Source organism: Camellia sinensis, chromosome 3, assembly GCF_055761805.1.
Source record: "Camellia sinensis isolate YWXY chromosome 3, ASM5576180v1, whole genome shotgun sequence".
Classification (NCBI taxonomy): domain Eukaryota; kingdom Viridiplantae; phylum Streptophyta; class Magnoliopsida; order Ericales; family Theaceae; genus Camellia; species Camellia sinensis.
Genome location: NC_138963.1, coordinates 17,740,139 through 17,752,193, shown reverse-complemented (window position 1 = coordinate 17,752,193; position 12,055 = coordinate 17,740,139). Strand labels below are relative to the sequence as shown.

Below are 12,055 nucleotides of genomic sequence, written 5' to 3'. Positions count from 1 at the left end.
GTGATACGCTCTCTGGTGTAGTGCATCACACACAAATGGTACATTCCATGTGTCTCTGGAAACAACTTGAAAGCCACGAGATAGAGAGAAATCCGAATACGCAGAGAGAAGCACATTCCAGAAATTTGTGATTTTGTTTTCGGTGACCCGGAAAAGCTATGAATGGAACTGGAAGCAAAGAGGAAGGTGTGAAGATGGAGGATACTAACGAAACTGTGGTGTTAATGTGGGGATATCTTCCCGGAGCTTCGCCGGACCAATCGCAGCTGCTTTCTCCGGAGACCGTCTGGTTTCCGCCGACGAACATCGCCGGTGATTCGTGGAAGGACGCTTGCGGTGGTGGATGTGGATTCGCCATGGCCATTCCAGGTGATTCTTCGATCCTTAAATTGCTTCTCTCTGTGATTGATTTTCAATTGTTCTCTGTTTGATTCAATTCGATTGTTCACGGAACTCTCGCTTGAGATGTTTAGATCGATTTCTCTCTCTCTCATTTATCACTGCTTTTGTCCATGTTCTCTTCAATATAATGGATTCATATATTATGTTGAAAGTCTAAATACCATTTCTGATCTATTTTACATCTTTTGGATACCTAAAAGTGGCCAATTAAGCTCGGTAAAGCGTGAGAATGTAGATATGAGCTTTACTTGTGCTAGTTTTTACTTATTCTCACGTCCTACATTGTTAAGATTAGTCAAGGATCAGACACATTATATTCATAGGATTTGGAGTTCACTATCAATTTCGTCTCCTCAATGACTAGTCTGTTTGTGTTGACACTAAAAATTGTATATTCTTTGTCAATTGTATGTAACAAATGCAGAGAATTAGTCTAGCGGATGCTAGGTTTAAAGACCACTAGTTTCCACAAGTTTACAAGTGAAAAGCGAGTGAATATGAAGCCTAGAATACAGAGCAAGTGACAGAAAGGAAATAGTCAAAGAGACAAACGTGGCAGTTGTAGTTTTCCTATCGATTCGTCTAGTAATGAAGTGGAATGTGGCCAAACATGGCCCAGGCGTCAAGCCATAAAGTTAGCACGCAAGGCATACAGGATACGTGTCATGTTTCTTAGAAGGAGAAAAGCTGCAACAGAGAAGCAGTTACTGGCAGTTGCAGAGATCATGGGCATTGAAGTGGAAGTAGCTGGCTATATGATGGGACACATGGCAGCAGAGCAGCAGTGGGGTTTGAAGACTAGCAATATAAAAGCTGGGAATTCGAAGTTAGAAAGATCTTCAAACAAATTCATAACCCTTATAGCATTAGGAGTAACTTAACTTTGTTAGTTCTTACTTAGGAGTAGTCTATCTGTAGTTCAATTTCTATAACTAAGAATTCTCTGTCGATTGTCATGTACATTGAACTTTGTTAGTTCAACCTCCAAAGAAGTCCTTGAATCTGTCAAGGCATAGGACGTTCAAACCACAATTGCTTGATTTGTTACTGTTTGTAAAAGTTTGGCATCTTTGTCGAATCACCCCTGTCGATTTGGCCCAGACCAGATTTTTTGCTAACATATTTTGGCACGCCCAGTAGAACCTGTCTAATTTGGAGTGATGGCTAGGAAGAAACAGCATGAAGTCTTTGAAGATCCTGAGAAAATGGTCGAAGATGAAGAAGAGTTGGACGATGGAATTGAAGGAGTACAAGACAACTTAACTGATGGCCATTCAGTGGCCAGGCAAGAAATAGGCCAAGGAAATGGCCAAAATGTGGCCAAAACTGGCTAATCCAGTTGTCCACTAGTTGATCCAAGAAGGGCTCTTTTGCTGCATACCCAGTAAGCAATTGGTTCCATGTCAGCATATAAGAACCAAGCGATGATTGATGACTTAATGGCTTTGTTTGAGAAAGCCAACATCAAGCCCAGTCAATCAAGAAAGATTGGAGAGGAAGCACAAGGGGAAAGAGCAAAACCTAAGCCCCAAATGGCCCCTTAACAGCATGAAAAAGTAAGTGAACCCGTATCATTTTATAGACCTCCCACACTCCAAGAGAGATATGAGGATGGAATGAACATAAATCCAATGTTTGAGAGGGAGCAACCCACATATCATACAAACCCAGTGTTTAATCACAATGTAAATAATATGGAAATGAGACCTGGGGGGCAACTAAGGCCACAAATGTATGATAATCTTGCATTTAAAGGACCTGGTTATTAGGCTGTGGCAGAACAGAGAAATAGGCCATTTAATCACATAAGGCCTCAAGATGCAAGGTATTTTACCATGCCTCAACCATTTTTTGAACCCTACATGATGTATCCAAGGCCTAGAAGGCCTAGTCCTCCTAATCCTTACTTCCAACGGGAGGTTGAAGGAGGAGGGCAGCAACGACAATACTTAGAACCTCAAGTTAACAGACAACAAATAATGAACATCGTACAGGAAATGTATGGTCCAGGCTTGAGAAGGTCAGATAGACCAATGTTTAGGAGTCCTTACCCTCCATGGATGGAAACAATTCCCATTCCAAGGAATTACAGAATTCCTGAGTTTACTTTATTCACAGGGGAGGAAAGACAATCAACCATAGAACATGCGGGCAGATTCATACTCCAGTGTAGAGAACCTGGTTATGATAATAATTTAAAGTTAAAGCTCTTTCCTCATTCTTTGTCGAAAGTGGCATTTACTTGGTTTATTAACTTGCCAGAGAACTCTGTTCATACTTGGCAAGACATAGAAAATCAGTTTCATGCTCAGTTCTTTAGAACTGAACCTGAAGTAACAATGGTGGACTTGTCAAAATTTAAACAAAGACAAGGAGAAAGTGCAGAACAATACATCAACAGGTTTAAAAAAGTAAAAAACCGTTGTCATGTATACATGCCTGAAATAGAAATAATAAGATTAGCCCAAAATAGTTTAGATTTTGAGCTTAGGAAAAAAATTGAAGGCATGATGTTTAGGGATTTATTTGAGTTGTCTTCAAGGGCAACTAGTTATGAGGCCATTCTCAGAGAAGAAGAACATAGAAATACAGCTTCATTAGGCACTTATTATCAAGAAGTTAAATTTGACATGGAAGTTAACATAGATATTGCCCAAGTAATAGGTAAAAAACCCGTGGTTTGTGAGACATTAAGAAAGACAGACCAACCTATAATCATGCCAGCAACACAACCAGCCAAAAAGAATGTGGCTATATCACATAGACAATATTATTTTGATTTGTCTAAAGCAGATGCATTATTTGATGAGTTATTAACAAATAAGTTTTTAAATTTAACTCCAGGCCACAACATTCCTAAAGAAAGGGACATAGTTGGTAAGGAATATTGCAAATGACATAATTGTTTCAGACATTCTACTAATAATTGTGTTACATTTCGCAATTGTGTGTAGGATTTAATTCAGAAATGGATGTTAAAATATGCAGAAAAAGATAAAGGGGTAATGGCAGTTGACAGTGATCCATTTCCTAGTATGGTGGAAATCAATATGGTGGCTACTGATCAGAAGAAAAAAGGAAAAAATCCTAGAGTTTTGTAGGTGAAGTTAGAAAAACTTCACAAGAAAAGGCTGGAGAAAATGGCAAAAGAAGCAAAAGGAAAAAGAGTTCAAAAGGAACCAAGTGAGAGTTTCATCTATTTCAGATGTAGTTCTAAAAAAGAAAAAAACTAAGGCCATTGTGATTAATGGGATTCAACAAATTAGAAAAGATGTTGGCCTAAGCTTTAATACTATAGGAAGTGGAGATTTACAAATTTTTGATAACGATTGTTTGTTCTATGATGGAACAGATCCTGGAATTTTTGGACCTGTAGAGAACTATGGTAAGGATGATGCTCCATTCTTATTCCAGGGAGCATCTGTTCATCCATGCTTGGTTGGAGCTAGTAATGTGAGGGCTGTGCTCAATCAACATAAGGGTTCTAAGCCTTATGGGAACCCAAAGGTTCTGACTAAGCCATGTAGTGGCCAGCAGCAGCAATTTGGTGCATCACATAGTGGCTATCAACAATTTGGGAGGCCATATGGAGGGCATCAACAATTCGCAAGACCATCTGGAAGATATCAACAGCAGCATCATGGCCTAAGAGTGAGGCAAGAAATGCAACTAGTCCAGCCAAGAATGGTGAAACCCCCAATACCATCCCATTCGGGATGGCAAGAAGTGTCACATCCAAAGTTTCCCATGAGTGGTTGGAGACCAATGGGAGAAACAAGAACTCAAAAAATGAGAGAACAAAGAAGGTTTCATGCTATGATGTCCACTGCTGCAGGGGATAAACTATCTGGAAGGCAAGACTTAGTATGGACTAGAGAAGGATTGGTTCCTGCTGCTAAAGAAAAGAAAGTGAAAGGTTCAACTTCTAAGACCCATCCAGTGCAACTAGTTCAGATTTTGAAAAGGAAAATGGGACTAGAAGAGACTGAAGACAGACCTGTGGGTAAGCTTTCAGAGAAGGCTTTGTTAAGGCAAAAGTTGAAACAGTTAGAGAAAGATTTGATGTCTGATGAAGAAGATAACAATAACAAAAAACATGTGGTAATGAAAGATGACCAAGATCAGAAGATGGTCATTGATAACAAGAATGTTAATAAAGGGGTTAAAGAAGATGAAGTGAAATCAGACAGTTCTGGTGGTGACTTTGGAGAAAAGTTGGCGGCTATTCATTTTGGTTCTTTGCCCCCTTCCAAGGAGTGCAACATGATTATGGCCATCCCACAGAGGTTTCAGGCCAAACCAAACCAGCCAGATAACTTGGCAGGTGATGTTGAAGATTTGATAGAACCAGCTGTTCAGATAGCAATAGTTGAGACATAGGCTAAGCCATTGAGATCAATCGAGGTCATTAAGTCTGTCGATGGGGAGAAAATTGTACTTAAAAACCAGAAGATAAGCTTATTAAACATCTTAGGCCTCTGTATGTTAAAGCTTTTCTGGATAGGGTACCAGTGGAAAAGGTGTTGGTAGACAATGGAGCTATTGTCAACATTCTCCCATCTAGGACACTGAAGGCTATTGGTAAGTCTGTCGATGACTTATTTCCTACTGAGGTAAATATAAGTAATTTTTCCGGTGGATCATCTGAGGCTAGAGGAGTAGTATCTTTATAGCTTCAAGTTGGTTCCAGGTTAATGGGAACAACTTTCTTTGTAATAGACTCCACTTCTAATTACAATGTGCTCCTAGGTAGGGATTGGATTCACCTTAATGAGTGTGTACCTTCGTCTCTACACCAAGCATTAATTTTTCTAACTAGTGGTGGTGTAGACACCCCATTTTTGACCGACCTTAAGACTCAGACGTCACCGATTGAGCGCTTGGTGATGTTGCATAAATGTGCTCGTTCAGAAGTTTTAGAGTCGCGGCCGTGAGCCCTACCTCCGGACTTCCGAACCCTCTTTTGTGCTTTGTCTCGGTTTGCGAACCAGGCTCGGTTTTTGCTATTCCTTTTTCTGAGGGGAGGGAGAGGTCCCGTAGACCATCTCTCAGTGGCCGTAGGCTACATTTTGTGGCCACAGGCCATTTTGCCCATTTCGGAGTCCGGTTCCCGGTTTTCGGAGCCGTCAGGCCGTGTGCCTCGGTTCGGGACCGTCTAACCATCTCCATTTGTTCTGATTTTGGCATGCATCTTATTTACTCCCTTTTGAGGGACACTGGGGTCTGAGAAACCCACTTCGTGGCCGAACGCCACTTTCGGTGCTTAACAACCCATTTTCGGGACCTCGAACTGCGTGTTTTGGTCCCCGAGCATTCATTTTGCAACGGTTTTCGTTCATTTTTGGCAGGTACCTCTGTTTTATCACCGGGGAGGTCACTGAAGGGGGAGAGGCCAGTAATTGTTGCAGCAACCAGTTATACATCCACCGACGCCCTCCGGCGCCCGTTTTTCACACTTCCGGGCTAATGTTGAACACCTTAGATCCATTTTCTTGAACTTTGAACCACATATTTGTGATGTACACACATGGGAGGACCCTAAAAAATGGTGGCCGGCCATTAATGTTACTTGACCCTTTTGACCCCCTCCTTCCGGGCTAATGTTGAACACCTTGGACCCATTTTCTTGAACTTTGAACCACATATTTGTGATGTACACACATGAGAGGACCCTAAAAGTTGGTGGCCGGCCAGTAATTCCACCTGACCCTTTTGAACCCCTCTTTCCGAGCTAATGTTGAACCCCTTGGACCCACTTTCTTGGACTTTTAACCACAGGGTTGTGTTGTACACAGATAGGAGGACACCATCAGTTGGTGGCCGGCCACTAAATCTGCTTGACCCTTTTGACCCCTAGCCGGCCGGCTAGGGGGTGTGGCCGGCCGGCCACCTGGAGCAAAAGTAACTGGCCGGCCGAGTTCCTTGCACTGTGCACTTTACAGCTGTGGAGCTTTATCCCCCAGAAAATATCTTTATCCGGGGGATATTTTGTGGGGGAAAGTTGCTCTCCTTTTCCCCCACCTTTACACCCCCTTTTTGGCCCTTATAACCAGCTGGTGGCATCACATTTAGGGGTTAGAAAATTTGTTCTTCAAGCCTCAAGATCCATATCTCCCTCCATCCTTTTCATTTTCCTAAAAAAACCTTAAGTCCTACACCTTGTTTTCTTCATCACCACCAAGCTCTACCACCACCACTTCATTTCCAGTAACAAGGAGGGCTTCTCAAAGGCTAAAGGAGCTGCAAATTGGTCCAAGAAGCAACAAGAGCTTTGGTCTTCAAGGGTGAGTAACATTTCTCCTCTTTTGACCCTTTTTCTTGATCCATTTGTAAGCCCTATATGCTTTTTGTTTCAAGCTCCGACCAAAACTGAAAGTACCTTTTTTTTGAGCTCATTTTCACTCTTCATTAAGGACTCAACCCTGTTTGAGCCCTCCATGATGCACTTGCTTCATTATCCCTCTAAATGAAGGTGTACCCCGAAGATAGCGAAGAATCCGAAGATAGTTTTAAAAAATGGTGTACCCCGAAGATAGCGAATATAATTTTATCTTTAGTGGGTAGAAATAATTTTAAAAAATTAAAAAAAAAATTGACATATATTTTTATTAAATTAGTTTATATTTTATCAAATTGATGGTTTTGCTTTTAAAATTGATTAATGACATCTTTAATTATTTTTACTATATTTAAAATAAGGGCAATTTTTCAGAAAGTCCTATTCCTAATTGTTACATTCCATTTAACCCATCTTCTTTTTTAATATTCCATTAAGCCATGTCTAGAATAATATGACTAAATCATCCTTCTAACTTTTTGTGCATGTTTCCATTTTAAAATCCATACACAATAAAAATAAATAACAACAATCCTTCATTACATAAAGAAAATCTCTCATTTATTCAATGGAGAAAATCTCTCTTTATTCCAAGGAGAATCTCTACATTTTAGGAATAAAATCTTTTCCTTATTCCATAAAAAAAATGTTGGGAAAAACTACTCACATTACATAATTTCACATTGCATATCGCAAAATTATGAGATGAACAAAACAAACCTTCAATCCCAGGAAAAATAACATGCTGAATAAAATACAGATAAAATATAAAATGGTTAAATGAAGCAAACCGAAACCTGTGTGATACCACAGTCTCATTAAAATAGATTCGCCGCCTCACCGTTGGGTGCTAGAGGTACGCTGGCGTCTACTTCCCAGGATACGACGGTTTTACCAGCTACAACAGAAGCACTTTCTGATGAGCTTAGCGAACGGACAACGGTAGAGGACAACAGTAAACCTTGAAAGATAGTACCCCGAAGATAGCGAAGAATCCGAACCAATGCAGCCCAATATGGGGAGCAAGAAGCAGAGACAAAATGGCTAACCACATGAATAGCATAGGCAAGATCAGGACAAGTAAACATCAAATAGACTAAACAACCCACAAGTTCTCGATATAAAGTAAAATCATCTAGAAGAACACCATCAGTAGTGTTGAGCTTGACATTAAGCTCAATGGGGGTATCAGAAAGCTTAGTGTCAGTAAGACCGACACGATGAATAACCTCATTGGCATACTTGGCCTGAGAGAGAAAGTAGCCCTTGGGAGAAGAATCTACCTCAATACCAAGAAAATATCCCAATGGGCCCAGATCCTTCATTTCAAAGGTGCAGAAAAGATGCTGCTTGACCTCAGATATAACAGAAGAGGCAGAACCAGTGATGATCATATCATCCACATATAGTAATAACGCAACAAGCGATTACACCAAGCACGAGGAGACTGTTTCAGACCATACAGAGCACGCCAAAGGCGACAAACTTGTCCAGAGGAATGAGGAAAGCCAGGGGGAGGACACATGTAAACCTCTTCGGTGAGATGACCATAAAGAAAAGTATTTTTAACCTTCATCTGATAAAGAGGCCAAGAACCAAGGTTCTGAAAAGCGGTTGCGGTCGCCGTAACGGTAGCGGTGGCGCAGTTGCAGTTGCGGGGTATAAAGGCCGTAGCGTAACGGTTGTGGTAATCGAAACCGTGAATTTTTTTATTTTTCGCACAATTTGAAAAAAAACTTATCGATACGCATATTTTTTTTTTCCATGATCATATTTATTGGGTTTAAAATAAGTATTAATCAATTTTTGTAAATTTTTAAGTATGATTCAATATATTTCATATTTTTAAATCACTATAAACTGAGTTTTTTATATTTTATTTTAATAATTAATGACTTTATATTATACAAAAAATCAATCACTAACTATTATATATAAGATAAATAATGACAAAAGTAAAAGAATAAATAAGAGTCTAAATATATATATATATATATACATATACATATTTTAACCAAGCCAAATAGATAATGACTACACTTATTATTATTATTATTATTATTATTATTATTAAACAATATATAGATAGACACACACAAACAAAATAGTTGAGTGATAGCAATTGAATAGAATAACATAGGTCTTACAGTTTCAACAAATCAATAACATGATCTTCATCTTCCCTCTTCTCTTTCTCTATCTCTTGCTCTTCTATCTTCTTTCTTTATCTTCTCTCTATCCCTCTTTCCCCATTTTCAGTTTTTTTTTTTTTTTTTTTTTGTGTTTTTTCGAAAGAAGCAATTTGGAACCGTTACGTAACGGTGCGTAACAGGCCGTTATAGCCGTTACGGCATCGTTATGACCACTACAACAGCCACTACGGTCGACACACCTGTGAGTCTCAATCACATTGCAAAAGCGGTCGCAATGGGTAGCGGTAACCACCACAACTGTTACATAACGGCATTACATAACGGTTGCGGCCGCTTTTTAAAACCTTGCCAAGAACGAACAGCAGTGACAAAGATCAAAGTAGGGACAGTAGTCATCTTAGCAACAGTAGCAAAAGTCTCCTCATAATCAATACCATACTCCTGTGAGAAACCTTTGGCAACCAGACGAACTTTGTAGTGCTCAAGAGAACCATTAGAATGAGTCTTGACTTAATAAACCCATTTGCAACCAACCAGATTCTTACTAGCAGGTAAGGGAACCAACTTCCAAGTACTAGTTTTCTGTAGAGCAGATAACTCATCCTCTATAGCTTGAACCCAATGAGGATCCGGACAGACCTCCTTGTAAGATTGAGGTTCTGAAAAAAAATGAATAACAGACAAAAAAGTACGATAGGAAACAGGAAAACATATATTAGACCAACCCAACCTGTTTGGAGAACAAAGCTCACGAGTAGGATATCTGTGTGCAGCAGGATCAGAGTCGTCAGAAGCAGGAGGATCAGCAACAGGGGCAGAGATAACTGGTGGAGGAGAGCCTTGCGACGAGAATAAACTAATAATAGAGGAGGAGAAGAAGCCGAAGGAAAAGAAACAACCAGAGGTGAAACAGGAAGAGAAGATGGAACAAACTTAGAAGGAACAGTGGAGATGTACTGATCAGACGAGACCTCAGAAGGAAATAGATCAATATGAACCAAATCCTTTTTGAAAACAGGGGCGGTGAGAGGAGGAAGTTGAAAATAAGGTAGGCGTTCGAGAAAAGCAACATGGCGAGAAACATAAAGGCGACGAAAAATAGGGTCATAACAGAGATAACCTTTTTGAATGAGACTATAACCCAAAAAGACACATAGGACAGACCGAGCACTAAGTTTGGTCCTATCTTTACGGGATAAAAGGACAAAACAAGCAGATCCAAACACACGAAGAAGGAAGTAATTAGAAAGTTGGGAAAACTGAGCCTCATAAGGAGATCGACCAAAAAGAAGGGGGGTAGACATATGGTTGAGAAGAAAAGCAGTAGTAAGAACTGTCTCATTCCAAAATGGAGCTAGAATGGAGGCAGAGAGAATGAGAGACCTAGTTCTCTCAAGAAGATGACGGTGTTTACACTCAGCTCGACCATTTTGGGCAGGTGTATCAGTACAAGAAGTTTGGTGAATGGTATCCAATTTGACCAAGTATTCACAGAATTCAGTTTTAAAGTATTTCCCACCCAAGTCAGACCGCAAAAATTTAATAATAGACCCAAACTGTGTAGTGACCATAGACTAAAAAGTACGGTATATCTAGTAGAAGTCAGACTTATGAGTCATAAGATAAACCTAAGTGTAACGGGTGCAGTCATCAACAAAAGACACATAGTATGCAGAACTCCTTTTAGTGAGAATAGGAGAAAGGCCTCAAATATCAATATAAACTAAAGAAAATGATGTATCAGATATAAAAGGACTTTTATGAAAAGGTAAGGCCGTCATTTTGGTAAGTTTACACCCCCGACATTCAGTAAGTTCACTAGGAGAAACTTTACCTAATATACCCGACTGAGCTAAGTGATCAGCAGACAAATGCCCTAATCTAGAATGTCACAAGTAAAAAGGACTAGACAGAGAATCTAATTGAAAAGAGAAAAAGGCAGTCTGAGAGGTTACCATAGGCAGATGTAAGCTCTCCACCACATAGAGGTCTCCAACTCGACAGCCGGTCCTAATCTACTACTTAGACATCTGATCCTGCACAGAACAGATAGAAGAATAAAAGATAACATCAAAACTAGAGGCATCAAGCTGATTGATAGATAATAAATTGACAAATAATTGAGGAACATATAGGACAGATGGAATAGAGACAACAGACATAGCAGACAGTAGGACAGACCCAACAGATATAACAAACACACCAGACCCATTAGCAGCATTGACAGTAATAAGAAGAGGATGATGAGTACAATTTTGAAGTAAGAAGAGATGGGAAGTCATATGATGAGAAGCACCAGAGTCAAAAATCCAAACAGACGAAGTGATACCTGAAGAAGACCTAAGCAAACCTGAATGAAGAGAGGAAACAATGGAAGTAGATGGGGATGGCTGGAAGGTAGACAATAGATATTGAAACTGACTAATCAGTGTATGCTGAAGCTGACTAATCTGAGCAGTTAAGGAAGCCAAGTCAAGATCAGGAGTGGAGTAAATGTAGTAGAACCGGCGGAAAGCCAAACGACACTCAGAAAAGAAGTCCAGAACTTGATCGAAAACTACTGAGAAGACGAGGCAGACACAGGCGAAGCAGATAAACATCTCTTCTTGGGACAATGATACTTCCAATGGCCTTTCTGATGGCAGAGGTACACTCATCAAAAGGCAGAGATATCATAGTAACCAGAAAACTGAGTTCAAGTAGGATAAAACCGAAATAGCCAAAGAAGGGTCTAAATGTAATGGACAGAGAAGAATGGGTCAAACAATAATAATGAGAGACCTAAGCTCCTGTTTGACTTCAACCCCTTCAAAATAACCAAGAGCAATATTACGACCCAAGCAGAACCAAAGAGAGAGAGAACTAGAGAAGTCGATTGCAATAAAGGCAGACGAATCGAAGAATTCGACACTGAGAAGAGATCGAATCCAAACCAGAAAGAGATCGTGAACCATGATGGGTATAGGTGTCGTGATTCTGAACGAGAGGGAGAGAGAACTGCTCGAGCACCTAATCACAAAACAACGAACACACACAAAGATGGACCAGATGCGTTCGAACAAGAGAACCAAGAGTTTTGGCAGAATGAACCGAAGATGGATCGAACTCATATCCTTGCGAACTAGGGACAAGTTGCGAGGATAGATTGGTCGAACTCCGATGA

General features: G+C 40.1%; 1 protein-coding gene across 6 annotated transcripts in view; it reads left to right on the top strand.

The window, feature by feature from the left end:
• Window positions 1–30: 30 nt before the first annotated feature.
• LOC114300886 (uncharacterized) overlaps window positions 31–12,055 on the top strand; it is a 34,656-nt gene continuing 22,631 nt past the window's right edge. For 4 of the 6 annotated variants that reach the window (XR_014363516.1, XM_082919189.1, XM_082919188.1 and 1 more), the window contains exon 1: window positions 31–369. Coding sequence is in view for 5 of the 6 variants with exons in the window: in XM_082919189.1 (XP_082775315.1) it covers window positions 159–369 (211 nt within the window). In the remaining variant the exon portion in view is untranslated. Of the gene's footprint in view, window positions 370–826; window positions 6,857–12,055 lie in introns of those variants that run through there. The other 2 variants (XM_082919186.1, XM_082919187.1) reach the window with 1 other exon arrangement.